We start from the raw sequence: 22,191 nt of genomic DNA on the forward strand, positions 1-22,191 counted from the left end.
TACAAAACTGATGTTTGGAGGTGAAGCGGCCGCTAACAAGAGGTGGACCAGGATTTGAACCCAAATTTACACTTCTCAAAATGCCCCCCATGTTGTAGTTTTGTGTGACTGGCTCCTGGAGGGAAAACACTCTGCTTCACTGCTGGAAGGTTAGGGTGATTCACAAGTTCTGGTCCTGCCCCATCGCCCCCTGTCCCCTCACTGCCAACTCCTGAAGAGAAGGGTCTGGAAGGTAGAGAGGAGAACAAGGGCTACAGGGATCCACGACCCAAACCTAGGAATCCACGACGCTTCTAGTCAGGGCATTTGGCCCTGCCTCACCCCCTCTGCAGATACATATTAGCACACACTTCATATGCAGTCTTCGTTCTCTGTGCTGGCCTGCTCTGCCTTTTAACATATCCTTTCCCCTTTTTCTCCCAACAGAAGAGGGCCAGAGGTGGTTCACTTGAGGTTGATGGATCAGGAAGGGGTCAATGGGATATCCTTGGGCCCAATCTGATCCAGCTTCCAGGAAGATTGAGACAAGGCTCAGAGCCAGGCCAGGGGTCAAAGATGAGACTTTGACCATTCCCGTGGTTGAGGAGTATTGTTGTTGTTGATGTGTGCTCTTGAGTCAACGTTGACTCACAGCAATCCTATAGGACAGAGTAGAACTGCCCCATAGGGTTTTCCGGGATGTAATCTTTATGGGAGCAGATCACTGGGTATTTTCTCCCATGGAGCTGCTAGTGGGTTCAAACCGCTGACCTTTCCATTAACAGCTGAGTGCTTAACCATTTCACCATGAGGGCTCCTTGGTTGGGGTGTAGGGAGGGAGAAAGGAGGACTAAAATAGAATCTCTTCATCTATTGAGCTGACGTTTATTGAGCCCCCCTTTTGTATCAAGGTCAGGGGCTGAAGTTACATAGGATGACTAAGAGGTCCCCATGGAGCTCTCAGCTATACAGTGTTAGAGCTGAGACTCAGAGGTCGCCTCAGCCAGTCAGGGAAACTGACGCTCATAGGAAGGGCTCAGGTCTCCTTAGCCCCATTCTAGACCCCTCTGGTTGTCACTTCGTAGCTCAGAGGAGTCAGAAACTCCAAAGGGAGTGCAGGGCTTAATGGCTGTCCCCTCCTGTCCAGTTTGGGGAGGGAGGAGCTGGGACAGGTTGCAGGATGAGGGGGTTTGTAGAAGAGGCTAGAGCTCGTGGCTTCTTTGGTGCTATGACTCAAGCAGTTGTTGTTATTATTAGTTGCTATCCAGTCCATTCTGACTTATGGCGACCCCAAGTGTGCAGAGTAGAACTGGGCTCCATAAGGTTTTCAAGGCTGTGAACTTCAGAAGCATATTGCTGGACCTGTTTCTGAGGTGCCCCTGGGTGGGTTCGAATTGCCAACTTTTAAGCTAGCTTAACCGTTGGTGCCATCCAGGAACTTTTCACTCAAGGTTAGAGGAAGAAAACTCCAGTGATCATTCGCTGCTCTCTTTTCTCTGCCCATTGAGTGACATCGCAACTAAGGACCTCAGAAATCATTCTCTTCCAGTCTCCTTTCCCACTTCACAGATGAGCAGATGGAGTCCAAGGAAAGGGAGAGACTTGGAGAGTTTTCATATCAGGAGGGCAAATCATGGGTGCCAGAGTCGTCTCCTCTCCCACGTTGCCAGCTCCGATTTAGAGCCTGGCATGGGTTGAATTTGCAGGGGTGTGGGAAGGCTCTGGAGATATGTTCAACCAACACCTCTAAGAAGCCTTCTCAGATCACGGCACCTCTAGCTGGGAGCCCCAGTGCCCTCCATGGCTGTGGCCTGCCCTTTGATGCTCAGCAGAACTCCAAGTGCTGGTCAATGGGGATGTCGAACTTGAGCTTATGGGCCTCAAAGAGGTTGCACAGCTCCTTGATGTAGCGCTGGTGCAGGTGGTCCACCTCTTCCTGGGAGGGTTGCAGTGTCTTCTGCACCTCTATGGGCTTCCCCACTGTAAGGGACAAAGGTGGCTGCTCATCCAGACCGGGACTACTGGGGGTCCTAGGGCCCCTTCGGGCAGGTGCCCACCCCCACAGTTATCCCTGCAGGAAGTGCTCTCACTGCCATCCCTTTCAACCTTAATTTCAGGTGATCGATTTTTTTTTTCATTTACTTTTATATATTTTTAAGGGAAAATTTTAGCTTTGTTGAAATGCTGTACATTTTTTTTAATTAAAAAAACTTTAAGATTTATTGTGCTTAAATATGCATAACAAAACATTTGCCATTTCAACCACTTTTATGTGTATTGGATGATCGATTCTGCTACAACACAACAGCTGGCATGGCAACATGCCAGGCAATGTGTTAGGTGCTTTACATGCATTATCTCCTTTCAGCCTCATAACAATTCTATGGGGATAGAAGCAGTATTGTTCCTACTTGACAAGTGAGGCAATGAGGATCAGAGAGGTTAAGTAACTTGCTCAAGGTCACACAGCCAGGAAGATCCAATGCCAAGTTTCAAATCCTGGGGATGTGCTCTTAATTAACCTCTAAGGCCATATGGTGCTGCAATTGCAAATGTCTGTATTTCTTACAATGAGGCAGGACCACAGCCCAGCAGCTCTTCTTCCCCTGCCTCCTCTCCCCACGGTGACCTGCAGTGCCTCCTCGTCTTTGGCAGGGATCAAGAAGGCTCTAACTAACCTCCTTCCTTTGGCTCTACCTTGCTGGGAAGGCAGCTCCCCTGACCTCTCTTGGGAACAGCTCTGGAGGCAGCTGCACTATTATAATTCATGAAACTATTGTCATACAACAGAGGGCAGGAAATGGCATAGAGGCTCACCAAGTCTGTGCTCAACTAATATATAAATGGGTGAATGAAGATGAATGCCCCCCCCCCCACAGATTCAGCAGAGGAACCTAGTAGGACAGTAGCAATCCAAAAAGGAAACAAAAGAGGTGTCCATCAGCTGAAAAAGATGGCGCTAAGCTCACGCCCATTACTCACAGGAAAATCCCTCAAGTTCTAATTTAAAACCTACTGATTGCTACTTTTACACACAATTTTAACAGACTTGGAATGCCCTTCCCTTAGTGTACAATCCCCTTTCTCCAATAAGCCTGATTCCATTCTCTGGGTGATTAAAAGCAATGGTGAGCTACAGCTGCTAACCAAAAGGTCAGCAGTTCGAATCCACCAGCCACTCCTTGGAAACCCAATGGGGCAGTTCTACTCCATCCTATAGAGTCGCTATGAGTTGGAATTGACTTGATGGCAACGGGTTTCTCCAGCATGATAAACAATCAGGTAGAGGCTGATTAAACTCTCAGCTTAGTTACACAAAGGCAGTGTGATCTGGAAATCACTTAAACTTCTCTGAGCTTCAGTTTGCCATCAACGAAATGGGCGATAATAATCCCAGCCTCGCAGGTTGTTGGGATAAACGAAGGTGCTGCGGGTAAGGGAGCTAGAGCAGTGTATGGCACGTAGCAGGTGCTCCGTAATCAGTAGTGACTATCATTCTTTGTGTTTGGTCACAGATCATCTCAAGCTGCCTTATGTTAGGGTTCTCTGCTTGTGTTTCTGTTCCCAGTTTAGAATGTAAGCTCTGTGAAGGCAGGGATGTGGCCAGCCCATCTCCATGTCCCCTTGCAGCTCCCAGCCCAAGATCGTTTTCCTACAGCCTACCCCTCCCAGCCTGGGTCTTGGCTCACCCACGGTGGTGATGGGCCGGCGGTAGGGTAGGAGGCCAAAGCTGTACTGGAAGACACCACGGCCGTGGAAAAGTGGGAGGGCAAAGCCCATGATCTTCTGCAGACGGTTCTGGACACAACGCAACCAGGAGCCAGGAGGGTTATTAACCTGGTCAAACAGTTCATTCTCCCCAAAGGAGAAAATGGGCACCAGAGCTGCCCTGGAGGGAGACAAGGGGTGAGGGCGTGTGAGAGGCCCCAGAGAAGGCACAAGCTGAAAGTTCTCCTAGCTTTCTGCAGAGACCCAGTGCCCAGGAATTGAAGCAGAGAACAAAGCCCTGGGCGGGAAGGAGGAGGCCTTGGTTTTCTCCCAAACCTGCCATGGCGTCGCTTGCTGACCTTGGGAAAGTCCCTGCCCCTCCCATTGCCACAGCGTCCCAGTTGCACCATGCCAGGTAGACCAGAATGCCTCAGAGAGTCCTCCCACATATAAAACATCTGCAAACTTTCTAGAAAAATCTCCCCCACCTCAGCTGGCTCCTATGCCTCTAAAATGCTTTACCCCAAGGTGGGAGAAGTGCTCTGGGACACACCTTAGGCCCCATTCTCCCAGATCCCATAAGTCTCAGGTCTAGTGTCAGCTTTGGGCCACATACCCTTTCCCACCTTTGATCACTGAGTCTCCCCTTGTCGAAATTCTGTGGGTATTTGAGACACTACATCTCTCACCAAAATACACACTTCATTGTGAATGGACTGAGAGTCTAATCTGCACTAGTCCCTGTCTTCCCACCAAAGTATAATCCTTGCCAATTGCCAACAGAGCCCAGGGCGCTCATCCCAAAGGCTTGATACCCATGCATCAGAGCAAGCTTGATGAAGCCCTTGCGGTTCCGCAGCAGCAGCCTGTAGGCTCCAGGTCTGGCATCCAATGACTCCTTAGAGCCCCCTACAATGATGGCCAGCAGGTTCCCGCCTTCCTTCCTGCTCAGCAAATGATCAACACTCTCCTTGTCTGATGCAACCAGCCCTGGGGAGAGAGGAAATAAGGTCAGGTGTGGGGTGAGGGGGCAGGGACTGTAATGGTGGATAGGCCCAGGAAAGAGATAGCCAGCAGTGCCCACAAAGCCTGGGGTCTCCCTACCTTCCCCCCTGGCTGGGAGTTCCCTCAGGACTGGGAGTGAGTTCCCTCTCTTCCCAATTCTCCCAAGCTCATGGCCCTGCACAGTGCTGTGGGAAGTGCAGGGCCATGAGCTTGGGAGAATTGGGAAGAGAGGGAACTCCTCCTTCTCCCACTGCACATGCTTTTGGCAGAAATGCAGAACTTCCAAATTCCCTCCTCCCATGTCTCCTGTATCATCTTCTGGGCAACTCAGGGGTGGAAAGACTCACCCCCGGCCATGATGTAATCCCTGAAGAAGGGGGCCCGGAACCACAAGCTCAGCATCATCAGATGGGGGCGGATACCGGGGAAGAGGGTATGGAAGCCCGTACTCTCGGTGCACAGGTTGGTAAAGGCCCCGGCGGCCAGGACCCCATGGGGGTGGAAGCCAGCAAGATAGTTCCGGGAGGGGTCCAGCTCAGCAGTCTTGACCAGCTGCAGGGACAGGAACCTGGTGAGCCAGATCTGGTCCTGTGTGCCAGTCCCGACTCTGCCACTCACCAGCTGTGGGACCTTGGGCAAGTAGCTCCCCCTCTCTAAGCCTTAAGTTTTTCATACGTATGTCTGACCACCCTGGGTTCTTGTGAAGATCAAGATATTGTGTATGAAAATACCAGGTGATACCATAGTGCCAGCTGTGTCACAGACTCACCAATGATTTGGGAAAAATTGTTTCCCCCCCAGGCTTCTCATCTGTAAAATGCAGATACTTGACTTTGTTCTGCCCCCCACCCAGGGCTGCTGAAAAGCTCAGATAAGAAGGTGCCCTGGATTTACAACATGGCAAGAAATAATTTGAAGGCATCCAATGGCCACAAGGGGCGCTACCATGCTGGACAAGCTCTGTTTTAAGAAAATTCATTACAGGTAATCCTTGACTTATGACGTATTCCAGTTACGACTATCGCACTTAGCACCGTCCTTTTTCTTTTTCTTTCTTTTTTTTTAACATCTTATCTTAGTGATATGTAGTACATACATTGTAGCAGAGTATAATTTGCTGATGTTATCATTCTCAGGTCAACACTCAAAGACAAATAAAGATCAAATTTATAAAGATACTGATAATAAAAGGCAATAATAATGAAAACAAACAAACAAAAAAAGAAGTATTTAACTTACATTGAAGCCCTGGGGGCGCAGTGGTTAAGTGATATGGCTGTTAACCAAAAGGTCAGTAGTTCAAATCCACCAGCCACTCCTTGGAAACCCCTATAGGGCAGTTCTATTCTGTCCTCTAGGGTAGCTATGGGTTGGGATTGACTCGATGGTGCAGGTTTTTTCTTTTCTTTTTTTTTTTACTTATGATAGAGTCGTCAGAACAGAACCCCATCTTAAGTCGGGGATTACCTGTACAGTATAAGAAAAATTGGTACCTAAGACCTGGGAGTGAGCATTCACTGTGTATAGCAGGGACGGATTCTCGTGAGGTTGAACGAGCATGCAGAACAGGAGGCTGGCTCTAGTCCTGGTTACTCCTCTGCGCAATGCATGCCTCCAGCCCTGTGGCCCTCTGCTCCCACCCACACCACCCCTACTTTCCCTTGGTCCACTCTGTTCCACCCGCCAGGGGAGCTCTGTGGCACAGCGACATGCCCGGGTCTGGTCAGGTCTGCAGCATGGAGGGTGTGACAGAATCCACACAGATGTTGTGCACTGAGTCAGGGGGGACAGCTGCTTGCTTGTTATTAGCAGTTTCCAGTTGAAGTGGAAGGAGGGGGCCCTGAGCCTTTTGAACAATGCTGCTCCAGGCAGGGTTTGGAATAGGCTGCAAAGTAGTTGAGTCTGCAAAGATTATAATGTGAGTGGTGACTTCTTGGGGGTCCATCCCTTCCCCAGCCTGCCAGGAACTGCAGGGCTCACCCGTTTCAGTGCCCTGTGTTCTGGCAGCCACAGCCATCAGAGTTGGAAGGGTTCCCAGAACCCCTGGCTTAACCCACAGCCCTGGGCAGCTAGCTCCTTGATAGGGCTGCCCAGGCCCTATGGTTTGCACTTGCTCAGGACAAGGCAGCCCTTTTCACTCTGGCTCAGCTTTGCGAGGGTTGAAAGTTCATCCTGTCATCAGTTGGAACTTTCAGCAAGTGACTCCCTGAGGATTCACGTTGCTGCCTCTGGGGCCACAGAGCCTGGCTACCGACCCTTGGAGCAGCCTGGAGGGACCTGGATACAACAAGGGGGGCCTGAGCTTGTCTGCTCCATCCAGGCTGAACAGCCCTAGATTCTCCTGTCCTTGACCTAGACTTGGCCTCCGCAGCGCACCCTCCCACCCCCCACCACTGATATGCCCCCTGGGTTACCCACGCTTTGCGGAAGGGCTGCATGGACCACAGGCAGAGGGACCATCACTTCCCCAGATGAGGACAAGCCTCTTTTCCTCAAGCAGTGGGGGATTTGTTAGAAGTGAAAATATAGATAGAGCAGAGAAGTCTCTGGTCATTCTCATGCGAGAGGAGCTTCCTTAGGAACCCACCTGATGCTGTGTCTTTAAAACCATACCTCACTGAATGCATGGAAGCACTTACTTACAGCTTCTCCTTCTCTGTTAGTGGGAGGGTAGTTCTGTAAGCAATTTAGCAACATCCGTTAAAAAAAAAAAATCAACTAACCTTTTATCCCAGCAACTCCACTTGTGAGGAGTTTAGCCTACAAAATTTCTCACACTTGTATAAAATGACATCTGAACAAGATTAAGGTTATCAACTGACTCGGCATCCACTCCAGTGTCCATCAGCAGGGCCTGTTTGGACAGTTTATGCAACGTTCACTCAACGGACTCCTGTGCAACACAGAGAAGTGTGAAGCTGGCTTCCTGTCCTGATAAGGGAAGTGAGCATGATTGTTCAGGTGAAGAAGCAAGGGGCAGGACTACGTGTGTACAATGCCACCAACCATGCAGAGAAGGGGAAAATATACCTGCTTGTGTATGGATATACCGAACACAGGTAGGAACAGTTGCCTCTGAGGAAGGAAACCAGGTAGATGGAGCATGAAGTTGGAGGGAGACTATTTCAAATAAGTAAATGAACAAATGAATGAATGAGTAAACATTCCCTTAATAAAGAGGCATTTGTGTGTACATGAGGAAGCCTGGTGGCGCAGTAGTTAAGCACTTGGTTGCTAACCGAAAGGTTGGTGGTTTTAACCCACCCACTGCTCTGTGGGAGAAAGATGTGGCAGTTGGCTTCTGTAGAGATTACAGCCTTGGAAACCCTATGGGGCAGTTCTACTCTGTCCTATAGGGTCGCTATGAGTTGGAATAGACTTGATGGCAGCAGATTTTGGTTTTGTGTGTGTATAGAGAAATATCCTGGTGAGTGTGAGGGCCTGTGTCGAGACATCTATGTGCATGTATCCAAGTGTGTGCACTGAGCCGGCCATGACTGTCCCACTGAGGTCCTATCCACACCTCCCAGATGCAGCGTCTCCTGGTATCTTTCTGTGCTACTCTCTTCTATCTGTCCCAGTTCCCAAGTCTATCACCCCATCACTATGAGGGCCACAAGATTAGAGGCCACATGTCTGATACATCTCTGTGTCCCAGCACAGCCTGAGACAGAGGACATGCTCTGGAAAGACTATGGAATGAATGAATGAATGAACCCATGAACAGAAGAGGCCAATACAACCTGCTTTGGAAGGAAGGCCCCCTGGCCCTGATCTTGTCCCAACATGTCACCTGGCTTCCACTAGCAGGGGAAAGAAAGTACTGGGGCCCTTCCCTGTCTCCTGTGCCATGGCCTGATGGAAGGAAGGCTTGGGTTCTCCCCTGGCCCTAGCAGTAACTCACTATCTGGCTCTGGATCAGGCTTCCACCTCCTGAGACTTCTAGGTTAAGTTCTCAGCCCTGCCCTCTCCCCTTTCCATAGTCATGCACTCACCTAACAGACACTCATCCACACCTACATACATATCTCATCAATTCTAAGGTGCACCTTTTTCATATTTGAACACTTCTAAATTAATTTTAATTGCAAGAATTTTTTTTTTTTAGTGATACATAAAATACCAGTATGTCTTACCATTGAGGGTATCTCAGAGTTGAAGAAATAGATTATGTGCCAGGCACTGAGACCCAGAAAGAGTGACAAAAGGGCAAACATTCCCAGCACCTATTACATTCTAGGCACCTTATCTACATCAACTTCCTTCATGCTCCATCAGGCCTCTGAGGGAAGTACTGGTATGACTTACCCCATTTTACAGGTGAGCAAACTGTGACACAAGATTATCTTGCTCAAGATCACACAGCTAGTAAAATGGCAGAACCAGGATTTGAACCCGCGTGGGCTCCATGTGCTTAACCAGCAGGCTCTGCCCTTGTAGGAGTCCCCAAGTGAGAGGTGGTGGGGATAATGGGGGAGTGGGAAGAGTGTGCACTTCAAGTAAGGGAACCAGCGCAAGTGACGTGGCTTGTGCCTGGAGAACCCGGGTGGCAAAGAGGGAAGGAGAGGCAGGTGAGGAGTGGGTGGGCAGGGACCCAGAGTGCAGGGACCCGCAGCCTGTGACAGAGATTAGATTTTATTCTAAGTGGGACGGAAATCTCTGTTGTGTTTTAACATTTTATATGGATCATTCTGGCTGCTGTGTGGAGAACGGACTGTAGGGGGCGTTGGCAAAAGAGGAGCCAGTTAAACAGATGACTACGGTCAGGCTTTAGGGTAGTAGAGGAGGGAAGAAGGGTCAGATCTGGAGGAGTTTAGAGACAGACCCCTAGGCTCTAGAGCATTCGTTCTTAACCAGGGGTGATTCCCCTCCCACTCAGGGAACATTTGGCAATGTCTACAGGCATTTTTGATTGTCACAAATTGGTAGCCGTGGCGGTGGGGGAGGGGTGCTACTGGCATCTACAGGGTAGAAGCCAGGGGTGAGGATGGACCTCCACGACCAAGAAATACCTGGCCCAAAATGTCAGTAGTGCTAAGGCTGAGAAACCCTCCTTGAGAGCTACCTGACTGGGTGAGGGGCAGGAAGGGTAGTGGAGTGGACAGGATGGGGAACCCCCCAAGCTGGTGCAGGACAGTCTCACAGACAAGGGGGAGCTGCACTGTGTGCCAGCACCCCTGTCCAGGGCAGAGGTAGGACTCTTGGGGAGGTCACAGGAGACAGGCCTCAGCTTCCTGTGAAGAAAAACCTTCTCACAGGTACAGTCCTCCAATACCGAGAGGGACCCTTCTCAGGAGGAAGTGAGCACCCCAGTCCAGAGAGCTGTGTAAGCTGGAGCTCCTGTCCTGGGTGAGCAGCTGGCCATCTGAGCCCCACTGACTCAGGTTAACAGACGCCAGTGAGCTGAGAGGAGGCTGGGCGGGAGTTCTGGACACTATGTCCCTAATGATGCCTGCCAGGCTGTGGAAGACCTGAAGGTTCGTCCCAGGTGTGTCTGGAGGGGGAGGGGGGGGCTGTGAGGGGCTCAGGGAGGTGTCTCGCGCTGCCCTAAGCCTGGATTTGACAATGACCAGAAATGTGTGGACAGCAGTTTCTGACAACCAGGGTCACAGCCCTGGCCACAGCACTTCGTCCTCCCAAGGCCTTGGAACGTGAAGACAGTGTTTGCTCTGAGATGACGAAACCTTGATAGTGGGAGAGCCCAGCTCCTGGGCAGGTCTGAAGCATGAGGTGCTGATAGCTCTTCCTACACTAAACATTGCCTGATTCTCCATCAGTGCTCTTTGGAATCCCCACAGGGTGACTTTAGAAAGTTCCCAGGCCCAGAAACAGTTTCCTAATTTTGCTTGAAATTACCCCATTAGGCGCTAGTTCATAAATTCACAATAAGAACTGGTAGAACCTCAGAAATTATCAGAGAGGGGAGAGTGTTGACATGTTGTGGGGTTGGTAACCAATGTCACAAAACAATATGTGTACTAATTGTTAAATGAGAAGCTAGTTTATTCAGTGAACCTTCATCTCAAGTACAATAATAAAGATTCAGCTCAAAAAAAAGAAATCATCAGAGGACTGCTCTCGTTGGAAGAGTGCAAAGAGGCTCGTGAATGCCAGGGGAAGCTTGCAACAGAGCTGGGATTCCCTATCTCCTGCTCACCTCGAGATCCCTGCAGGACTCGTGCTGTAGAGGTGTGTGGAAGGGCCCCCGCCCTGCTCCTGCAGGCTCCAGCCGAGGGCAGGCAAAGTCAAAGTGCATGGCATCTCGCCCTCTGCTGGCCACCCCATAGTACTGCCCACTCTCAGCCAGTGGTGATGCAAGAGGCCTGCAGTAGCAGCAATTCTGCAAAACTGCTCACGTGGAATTTCTGCAAATCGAGTCCGGTGTCCCGCTGTGATAGGATAGGCATAGAGCCTGATTTCTTCTGCTCAGAGCATAATTTCTGCCCAACCTGTAACTTGCAGCGACTCCAGGTGCAAAGAGGCCCAGATGCTCTCTCCTTTGGAGGTCCTCGGGCTGACTGGGGGACAGCCCTCGGAGAACTCTCAGTTGAGGAGCCCAGTTCTGTGGAATGGCCTTCAATGGCCTCCATTACCTTGTCCCTGGAAACCCCTCCAGCCTCATCACTGGGAGCACCTTCTGCTTAGTCACAGTGAACATCGGGCTATTGCTCAGGAAACAACGCTTGGCCGGCTTCCGGGCCTTTGCTTGTGCTGCCCGCTTTGCAGGACCCCTGGCCTTTCCCCCCTTTCCCTGGTGAACTCAGGAACTGACTCACAATGGGAGGTCACACCAGAGCCAGAAACATTGGTGTCACTAAGGCTGGTGTCACCCAGTGCGATAATTCAGGGAGTCAACCCCCCATGCTAATCACCATAATATTGTAGCGAAAATACCAGAAATGTTCACAAAATCAGTGACTATAAAAACACTGGCAGCAACAAAAACGGTAGCCTGTGCTCGTAGCACTTGGAAACGAAACCATGTGATTCCAAGTCATTGTAATTGGGTAATAATGACAGCTCTGACGGAAGTGCATTTTTGAAAAAAGACCCATTGCTGTAGAGTTGATTCGGTCTCACAGTGACCGTAAGTAGTAGAGACTCATACCCAGAACCCAGTGCCATCGAGTCGATTCCGACTCATACTCATATCTACCCTAAATAGATACAGGACAGAGTAGAACTGCCCCATAAGGTTTCCAAGGAGTGGCCGGTGGATTTGAACTGCCAACCTTTTGTTTAGCAACCACCAGGACTCCTGACCGGAGCACATTAGAAGGATCAAAAACTAAATATAGCATAGAGTTTTAGCCTTGTAGGTATATTAATACATGTAAGCTGTGGTTATGAAAAATATTTTTTGTTGTTATACCTAACTACAGGGATATTTTACAAAAAAAAAAAAAGTAATCAATTTCTGCTGAAGCGCTGCACAAAAATTTTATAGACAGTCATTTTGGTGCCACCTCCTTTGACGGTGTCACCTCCTTTGACAGTATCACCCATTGTGGTCTGCACCCGCTGCACCCCCCCTAGTTATGCCACTGGCCGGAATCCAGAAAGCTCTGCTACAGATCAGACCTGTTTAAGGTTCTCTTTAGCTCTTGATTTGAGGTCTTTTGCAAGAACCCTTCACCCTGGAGACTCTGACCTCCCTGGCACAGAAGAGGGAGGGAAGGGAGAAGTTCAGAATCTCAAAGCTCAGCGATCCTGGGATGGAGCAGTCTGGCCATGACACACCCGTGGCTTCTCTCAGGAGCCAGCAAGCCATGCTTTGTCACTGCCAATAAAACCCAGGGAGGAGGCCCTGACGAGGAAGTTGATATGGTGGGCTGGAGAACTGCTCCACCTGGGCCCCCCAGGCCAGCTCAGCCCCTGACCATTCGCCCTTCAAGATCTACAACTGCTCAAAAAAAAAAAAAAACTAAACCCAGTGCCATCGAGTCAATTCTGACTCATAGTGACCCTATAGTACAGAGTAAAACTGCCCCATAGAGTTCCAAGGAGTGCCTGGTGGATTCGAACTTCCAACCCTTTGGTTTACAGTCGTAACACTTAAACACTACGCCCCCAGGGTTTCCCTACCACTGCTCAGGAATGTGCAAATCTCTGCCCAGACCCTTCCCCTGCCCTGCCATGCCCCACCTTTGCCCTATGTCCTGAAGGCCCTGATCACTGGAAGTGTTAGGGGCCCCTGCATCCCAGTTGTTGCTCAGCCTTTGCTTGTATTTTTTGGGCCCCAGAACTCAAAAAGGAGCAAGGCGGGAACCCTGACCCTGTTGCTGACTCCCCAAGACTCAGGCAGTGGTTTAACCTCTGTGAGCCCGTTTCCTCCACTCCCTCCCCCATTGGCAGCCCCAGCTTTACCAGCCAGGGCCCAATTCCTGGAGGGGCAGAAAGAGGTGGTGCTCCTGGATGGGACGGGAGAGGTGACTAGGTGTGAAGGTCAGGGCAGCAAGGCTCCAACCTATCACCTATACTTCCCAGGCCCGTAGCCACACCCATGCCTCCTCAGAGTCCCCAGTGCTCAGTAAAATAATAATACAGGTAGTTGCCGGGGGACTACACTTACGACTGACTGTTTTTTGACGTCTTAGTGTTTTTTTGTAGTGTTAGTAACATGTACTGCATATAACACAAAATTTGCTGATGTTATCATTCACAGATGTTCACTTGCAAATGTTCGATACTATCTATGATTTAGTGTTCAAAACACTGCTGTTTATCAGGTTATGGTCTGGTCGACAATGAAGTCGGTGTCGATGTCAGGAGTTGTAATGGATAGAAAGTTGGGCAATGTTCAACTCTAACAACATAGGACCTTGCAAGCGCCGACAGCCGTTATTACTTCATTGTTACCACACTGATGCCGACTTCATTGTAGACCAGGCCTGATCTTATTCAGCATTTCACACCATCAGAAGCATCAGTTAATTTCATTGTCAGAGCAAACTTTGTGATTTGTGTATTTTTTTATGTATGTATATATTAAAATACATCTGTAAGTTTATATGTAATATTTCCAACCCTGATGACAAAGTTTGGATTTATAGATACTGATAATAAAAGGCAATAACAATGAAAACTAAAAAAAAAAGAAAATGAGACACAGTTGTCCCTTGGTATCCACGGGGGAACTGGTTCCAGGAACCCCATTGAAACCAAAATGCTTGATTGCTTAAGTCCCTTATATAAAATGGTATATGCATATAACCTACACATCTCCTCTAGTGTACTTTAAATCATCTCTATTTACAATACCTAATACAATGTAAATGCACTGTAAATAGTTTTTATATGGTACTGTACTGTCCAGGGAACAAAAACAAGACTGGAGGCAAACAATGCTCAAACACCGAGTGCTGGACAGAGACTGAGGATCTGTGAAATGGCGGGAGGCTACAGCAGGGTATGCCTGCACATCGTTTCATTCACAGGGATTTAGTGTAGTACTCAGTATGCGGCAAATTCAAGTTTTGCTTTTTGGAACTTTCTTTTTTTTTTTAATTCAAATATTTTCAATTTGCATTTGGTTGAACGCACGTATGCAGAACCCGCAGATATGGAGGGCCAACTAACTGTACTTGACTTATGTCAGAACTGACTTACAACTGTCGTCGGCATGGAACCCTATCATAAGTCGGGGACTACCTGTACCGGCTACTTGTTCACTGAGAACCTACCAGTTGCTTTGCCTGCTTTGTCTCAGTGGATCCACACAATCCTGTGAGGTATGTGGTATCATCCCCGTTTTATATATGGGAAATCATAGTCTCAGAGAGACTATGTAACTCACCCAAGGTTACACAGCTAGTATGTGGCAGACCTGGGGTTGGAACCCAGTCTGTCTAGCTCCAGAGGCCACAACCTAGCTAGACCTTTCTCCTTTCCTGTTTCCAGAAAGGGGCAATTGGCCCTGCCAGGCACTTCTCTGTGCCCCCACTGCTTTCCCCATTCTATTCCATCTGGTCCATTAATCATCCTTGCCCAGCTACTTAGATCCAAGGGCTTAGTCTGTCTGGGATTCAGTAAAGGAGCTGAAGGGTCTGCTCACTCAAATCCAGAGATGGACCTTTGAGTCTAGGACTAAGTGTTCACCAATGGCCAAAAGGTGCCCTGAACCAGAGTCAGAGATTTAAAGGCACTCAGAGTAGGAGGGACCAGTGTGCTTACCGGATATGGGGGAAACTGAGACTCAGAATGGGGTAAGGCCTTGTCCAAGAATACACAGTGTACCACAGTTTGGGGCAGAATAGAACCTGAAAACCAGTTCAAGCTCTCTCCCCTCTACCTTTATCCATTGCCAAGGCACAAACCTTATAACCAGTAAGGGAACTTGCTATGTAACCTTGGGCATACTGTTTTCCCTCTGAATGTCAGTCTCTTCATCTAATGAATGTAAGTGTGGGCCTAGATAGTCTCATAGGGCCTGCGAGTTTATTACCTTCACTCCCCAAACCTGCGCCACTGGGGAGTTTACACCTGTAAGATATATATGTGTGCCACACTATATGCCCCACAGAGCACCTTCAAATCGTGTACATTTGTCAGTCCCCATATTGGCCCCAATGTCTACTGTATAGACGGAGAAAGCAATACCAGAGAGGATCTGGGACTCTCCCCCAACTCACCGAAATGGGGAAATAATCCTTCATGTACTTCCACATGACCGAGCGTCTTATGAACTTGATGGGCCTGCCCCCTCGCTGTGGCGTGTCCCAGTCCAGGTACCACCAGGTTGCATATAAGACAGCGAGGAACCAGAATTTTGTGAACAGGAGGCCTATGAAGACCACGGTGCAGATCTGGCCTGGGAAGGGAAGCAGGTGCTGTCAGTGGTCAGAGGTCTGAGAGGGAGGCAGGTGAGACCCCCCCAGACCAAGCTCTCCCCTTATGTCCAGCACTGGCAGCACCGTCCTGTCCAGCCCTCAACCCCAAAAGGAAGAGATCAGCTTCCCATCCCTTCAAGGAGGGAATGCAGCCAGCCCAATGTCACACCAGAAGCATGGGTTTGAACCTAGGTTTGTCTAACTCCTGAAAAAACAGTCATTGAAAATCCTAGGGAGCACAGTTTTACTCTGACTCGCATGGGGTCACCATGAGTCAAGATTGACTCAATGACAACTGGTACCGTTAGGCCTAACCCCCAAACTCACTTTTTCCCCGCTGTACTTCCAGTTCCGGTTGCCACTGAGTCAACTCCAGCTTATAGCAACCCCATGTGTGCAAGACTAGAACTGTGAGTTTTCAGCGGCTGATTTTTGGGGAGTAGATCAGGCCTTCCTTCCAAGGCACCTCTGCATAGACTTGAACCTCCAATCTTTCAATAAACAGCTGAGTGGGTTAACTGCTTTGTTTGTACCACCCAGGGAATCCCCCACTGCACTAGGCCACCTCCTTCATTCAAGGCTCCCCCTTTCCCAACCTCCCCCAGTAAGTATTCTGCATTCACCAACCCCCAAAACCCCCATTGCTGTCGAATCAATTCCGACTCATAGTGATCCTATAGGACAGAGTTGAACTGCCCCATAGGGTTTCCAAGGAGTAACTGGTGGATTTGAAACTGCTGATCTTTTGGTTAGCAGCCAAACGCTTAACCACCGTGCCAACCACTGCACCACCAGGGCCCCATCAGGTGTCAATAAATGCTCACTAATACAGTAGATGCTCAGTAAGTGCCTGGTAGAAAACCGATTGGATTAACTGTTCTGCTTTCCATCTTTTGGGATCTCAGTGATAAACAAGACCCTCTTTCTGCCCACCCTCTGTCTCATCTTTCCAAAGACAAGTCTGGCCAGGCCCCTCCTCTAATTAAAGTCCTTCCGTGGCTTTCCCATAACTTCAAGACATAGTGCAATCATCTTAGCCTGGCATTCATACTCTCCATTCTGGCTTCATCTCAGAGTTGGATGGTCTGTGGGGCAGCCCCTATTCTGATGCTGATGGAGCATCATCCCCAGAGAACATCCCTCTCTCCCCCTGCAGTCATATTCAGCAATGCTCTCATAATCTTAAAGAGGGCTAGCTTCCAGTGGTGTAGTCTACTTGAAAGCAGGATGGACTGGGACTGCCAATCCTGGCTGGCTTTCTGGAGGAGAAGACTTTTGACTCTGTTTGAACAGTAGGAAAGGTTCATCAGCCAGAAGATGCAGATTGGGGCCCCCAGATGTTCACTTGACATGGAGCATCTCTGATGCACCAAGTGCTGCTGGTACAGCAGTGAACCACGGAGAAATTCCTGCCCTCACAGAGCTGACTTTCCAGTGCTGTGTTTGGTGCTGTTAGGTTTTAAACACTATTGAATTAGTTGTAACTATGTGGGAGGCTTTACATACAAACCCAGACACTGATGTGTCCTGAAAAACTGGAAGAAATGGCAGACCTGAATAGGCATTCTCAGAGCAGCTCCTTCCTCCCGGCAACCTCCTCACCTCCCCATTCCCAGACTGGCTGCCAGTCACCACCATAACATAACCTCCGCTTTACCTTCCCAGCCAACCTGTGATCCCCAGAAGGGGTGGGAAAGGACCATCGGCTGCTTGTGGATTGGTCAGCCTTTTTCTTTTTTTTTTCCTGTCTTTAATATTTTATATTAAAATCCTTAAGAAAGTTTATGGGAATGGAAAACTTGGCAAAGGGTATTGGTGATGGCAGCACAGCATGATGGATGTAATTGATCTCACTGTATTGTATACCTGAAAAATGTTGACTTGCAAATCTGTGTTCTATATTTTTACACTTATAAAAAGGAAAAAAAATTAAAACAGGAAGTTGTAGAACAGTGGGAATAAAATGAATCATTTGTGTGGAAAAGAACCTCTGTACGTATGTGATTGTACATGCAGAAACAATGGAAGGATGTCCATAAATCTGGGGGAAGGAGGCAGGATGCCAGGGGACAAGGATGGAAAGGAGAGTGACTTCATCTTTTTTTTTTTTACATTAGTTTTTTTTTAATGTTAAAAAAAAAAACTAAAAATAATAAAGAACCCCAGCTAGGATCCTCTCAGGCAAAATCGACTGTGCGTGTGGCTCCCACTTTAAGAAAACCAGCTCTAAAGAATAAAGCAAACTGTTAAGGGTGGTTGCCTGGAGGCCAACATTTTGTTTTGAATGTTTTACAATAAATATGTATTCCTTTTACAGTCAGAAAAGACAAAAAAAAAAAAAGAGGGAAAACACAGGACATTTGTACTTGACCAGAGAGACCTCCACTATACCACCCTATCCCCGGCTCACCCTTCAACTCCTTTTAGCAGCAAAACCCACACTGTGAGTCTTTACAGTGATTTAGGAAGGGAGACACTTCTTTTCATTCAATCCTCACAACCCTGAGAGGGAAAAGCTTAAAACCTCACTTTACAGAGGCCCAGAGAGGGTACATAAATTGGCTAAAGTCACACAGCAAACTAGTTAGGTGGGACTTGGGATTCAATCCTACTCCTTTGGCTATATAATGCTGCCAACATTCATTCATTCATTCAACAAATACTTATCTTCAAACTCTTGTAAGAGCTAGAGATGCAGTCAGGTCAGGCAAACTCTGTCCGAATGGAGCTGAACTTCTTGTGTGAGAGTGAGTTGTGGAGGAGTGGAAGCAGGTAGTAAACAAGTTACCAGTTTGGAAGGTATTTGTTCTAGACCCTAGGCCCTCGGTGGCTGGTCTTATTGGATTTCTCTAGCAACTTCTTGCCAATTCCCAAAATGCACTCAATAACTCCAGAGTATACCAGTTGTTCAATAACTGTGTATAGTCTTACACACTTCCTTGGCTCCCCTGCCTGGAAGGCCCTTATTCTCCTGCCAGCCTTTAAATCCTTTAAAGTATTCTTTAAAACTCCTCTTAAATACCACCTCCGTGAAGCATTTCTTGCTGTGTTCCTTTTCTTCCTGCCCCTCAACCCATCCTCATGCTGCCTCTTTGTTCACCTGTTACGGCAACACTGCCCACACAGAATGGCAACTAGCTAGTGGCTTCTCCCCCTGCAGGTCCCACAAGCCCCTCAAAACCAACCGCGCTCAATCTCGTTCCCCCTGATACCCCAAGCCTTCCTCTCCCTAGCGTCTGAGTTCAGTGAGGACAGCCAGCCATGCCGTGGACAAGCCCTGGCTTCACCCTGGCTTCCTCCCTTCCGTCTATGCACACTTGCAGCCACCTGCCCTGTAGATCACATCTCCAAAACTCCCCTTAAACCAGGGCACATCTCTCCACCAGCCTCACCCATCTAGAACAGGGATCAGCAAACATTTTCTTAAAGACCAAATCAGAAAATCTTAGGCTTTGCAGCCCAAGAGACAAATTAAAGGACATTATGTAGGTATGGGGCCCTCGTGGCACAGTGGTTAAGAGCTCGGCTGCTAACCCAAAGGTTGGCCGTTCGAATCCACCAGCCGCTCCTTGGAAACCCTATGGGGCAGTTCTATTCTGTCCTACAGGGTCACTATGAGTTGGAATGGACTCAATGGCAACGGGTTTTGTTTTGGGTTTTTGGTATGTAGGTTTGGATATAACTATTTAAAATGTACCACTGGGTTTTATTTGGCGGGGGGGTGGGGGGGGTGTTTATCTTAAAACGTTAAAACTACGTTTAGCTTTTAGGCTGAACACAGTTAGTAAGCTGGCCTTAGCCTCTGGGCCATAATTTAGTGTCCCCTGATCGAGACTGCGACTGCTTCCCTCCATCATTCTCCTTCCCCACACCCTGAATACAGTGGAAGCTTCCACTGCCGGCACATGGACCTTCAACACACAGATTGGACCTTGTCACTCCCCTACATAAAGCTCCCCTTCCCCTGAGGATAAGGTATCTCTCCTAGGTACAACCTCCTAGTCTGGCATGAATGGGCCCAGGCCCCCTATCTCAGCTGTCCTCCCTCTGGTCCTCCAGGCCCCAGGCTGCTTTGACGGCTCAGTAGTACTCTTGAGGTTGCCAGGCCCCTGTGATAGCCAGGCCTGCAGGTGGGGGTAGGCATGACCAAGCAGACATACTCCTGCTCCCAAAGGTCACACAAGCCAAGCTGGGCCTGAGGTCCTCATCCGCTGTAATCTGTGCAGAGCCACCGGCCCTAGGGCACAGATCACCGGGCTCTTGGCTCCCAGTGCCCTTCGTTTCTTGTTGTATTGTTGTTAGTTGCCATCAAATGGATTTCAACTCATGGTGACCTCATGTGTGCAGAGTAGAAATGTGCTCCACTGGGTTTTCATGGCTGTGAACTTTCAGAAGGAAATTACTAGGCCTGTTTTCCAAGGCACCTTGGGGTAGATTCGACCTGCCAACCTTTAAGCTAGTAGTCAAGTGCTTAACCATTTGAGCCACCTAGGGACTCCTTCCCAGTGCCCTTTGTCCTAGATAGGGAGGAGCCAGCAGACCTCACCGCTGCTCTGGGCTGGATCTCCCTGTGCTCTCTCCTCCCACTGTCACCCATACCTCCCCACAGCCCCCTCTGCCCCTCTCACTTCCCTCTGCCTCCTTTGCCTTTCTCTCTTCGGCTGCTGCCCAGGTGTCTGGCAGCCCTGGGCATTTAAGACACTTAATTTACTTATCTGTGTAATGGGGATAAGCCAGGGAATAAAAAATGTGTAACAACCCTTAGGATGGAGACACTGACCAATGAGGAGGGATGTTAACTACAGCTAGAGCAGGGTCCTGGAAGGCTGCTTCACCTGGAGCTAATCCTTTAGCTGTAAAATTGTGGGGAGATTTTCAGAGAGCACCATGGAGGGGAAGGGGATCAGGAAAATGGCTGCTAACCAACTGTACTGACTAGGTCAGTGTTTTAACAGCCAGGATGGTGGTATCTGTGTACAGGCTGAACACCAACCCCAGGTGCCAGCAGAGGGAATAAAAAATCCCACAAATACCCAGTCACTCTCCCTTCCCGATCTACAGTCCCAGCACCTTCCAAAAACATCCCCTTTAACATAGCTGGAGTTTGGGTAGGTATGGCCCTCTTCGGCCACCATCAATGTATTTGCAGCGGAGGGAGGGTACAAAGGACTGCGCCCACACCCTCTTGTGCAGTCACGGCCCAGGGTCCAGCCAGGTGTGGGCCAGGTAGACGTAAGCACATTTCTTCATTTCTTTCCCACAACAGCCCTGTAAGGTCAAGATTGTTGTTGCCATTCTGCAGATAACAAAGTAGAGGCCTGGAGCAGTCAGGTAAGGGCTAGCCAAGGCCACACAGCTGGTAAGTTGCCCAGCCAGAATCTGACCCCAAGTTTTCCTGACGCTCATTCACACCTCTGTCCACCCTGCTCAGCCTGCACCTTCTCTCCCTCCTCCTGTTCTTTCCCTCAGTTTCATCCTCTCTGAAAGCAAGGAAGGAAATCCATCTTCTTTTCCCGCCTGGCTTCTTCCCTGTGGCTGGAGGCAAAATGTCGGTCCAAATACCAAGGGGGAACCTGCAGCCCAGGAAAGGGAAGTAATCTGCCCAAAGCAATGGGTAATGGCCTCTGCCTACCCCCGCTCAACACGCACACCCTCCTGCACCCCGCAAAGGACACTGGGCAGGCCCAAGAGGTCTCTCTGGGCAGGGTCTGTAAGTGCAGCAAAGCCCCCTTTTGATCAAAAGTCTTTTCTCCCTCAATGAGGTTTATGCACCCGGAGTGGCTGCTCAGCAGGCCCCAGGTGCCCCACCTTACCCATGGCCAGGAAGGAGAAGACCCACTGCAGGACTGCCAATGTCTGCAGCCTGCGCTCCCACGGCACAGACAGGGGCGCGAATTCCACCATGCCGGCCCCTCTGCCTGGCTCCAGCTGTGTCCCCGAGCACTGCTTTAACCCCAGGAACCCACAAGCTTTTGTGGCAGCCCAAGGTTGTGCAAGCGTGGAGGTGCCACACCCAGCCCAGTCTCAGGGCCTCCCTGCCCTACCCTGGGAGGAACAAGCTTCATAGAAGAAACCTTTGAATCCCAGAGAAGGAGGAGAAGACTGTCAAAGCCCTTATCAACTGCAGCTCCTTCATTATCTGCCCTATTGCTAGGCCACCTTTTTCTGATTGCTCAAATCCTGCCCTTCCTACCTCTTGGCAGGTAAAGCCCTGAACATAACACTTGGCTCTGGATGTCACCTTTCAATGACCTGGCTTCAATTAGTGTCTCCTCTCTTTCCTGTCACACCCGCAGCTCCTCTCCACTGGATCCTTGTCAGTGGTTCACAAGTATGCTGTAATAGCTCCCACCTAAAAATCTCTTGGAGTCCCTGGGTGGTGCAGACCTTGAATGTACTCTGCTGCTAACCAAGTGCATCCCATCTCAGAAAGGTTGAAGGTTTGAGTTCACTCAGAAGCACCGTGAAAGAAAAGTCTGGCTATCCACTTCTGAAAACTCAGCCATTGAAAATCCTATGGAGTACAGTTCTACTTTGACACAAGTGGGGTCACCATGAGTAGGAATCCTCTCGATGGCAACTGGTAGACGTTTCTTGCCCCCACTGCCCCCTCCACCTTCTGCTCCTTTTCTCTGCTTCCCCACACAGCAAAACTCTTGGAAGAGCAATC

At 49.2% G+C, this 22,191-nt stretch overlaps 1 protein-coding gene across 1 annotated transcript; it reads right to left on the reverse strand.

Moving 5' to 3' along the window:
* Nucleotides 1-557: 557 nt before the first annotated feature.
* On the reverse strand, nt 558-21,456 carry MOGAT2 (monoacylglycerol O-acyltransferase 2). The gene is made up of 6 exons (XM_049889790.1): nt 21,335-21,456; nt 15,324-15,502; nt 5,040-5,244; nt 4,503-4,677; nt 3,669-3,868; nt 558-1,959 (listed from the first exon to the last, which is right to left on the reverse strand). The coding sequence occupies exons 1-6, from the start codon at nt 21,423-21,425 to the stop codon at nt 1,805-1,807; spliced, it is 1,005 nt and encodes a 334-aa protein (XP_049745747.1). The 5' UTR covers nt 21,426-21,456; the 3' UTR covers nt 558-1,804.
* Between the last annotated feature and the right edge of the window lie 735 nt (nt 21,457-22,191).

This window comes from Elephas maximus, chromosome 7 (genome assembly GCF_024166365.1).
Source record: "Elephas maximus indicus isolate mEleMax1 chromosome 7, mEleMax1 primary haplotype, whole genome shotgun sequence".
Lineage (NCBI taxonomy): Eukaryota > Metazoa > Chordata > Mammalia > Proboscidea > Elephantidae > Elephas > Elephas maximus.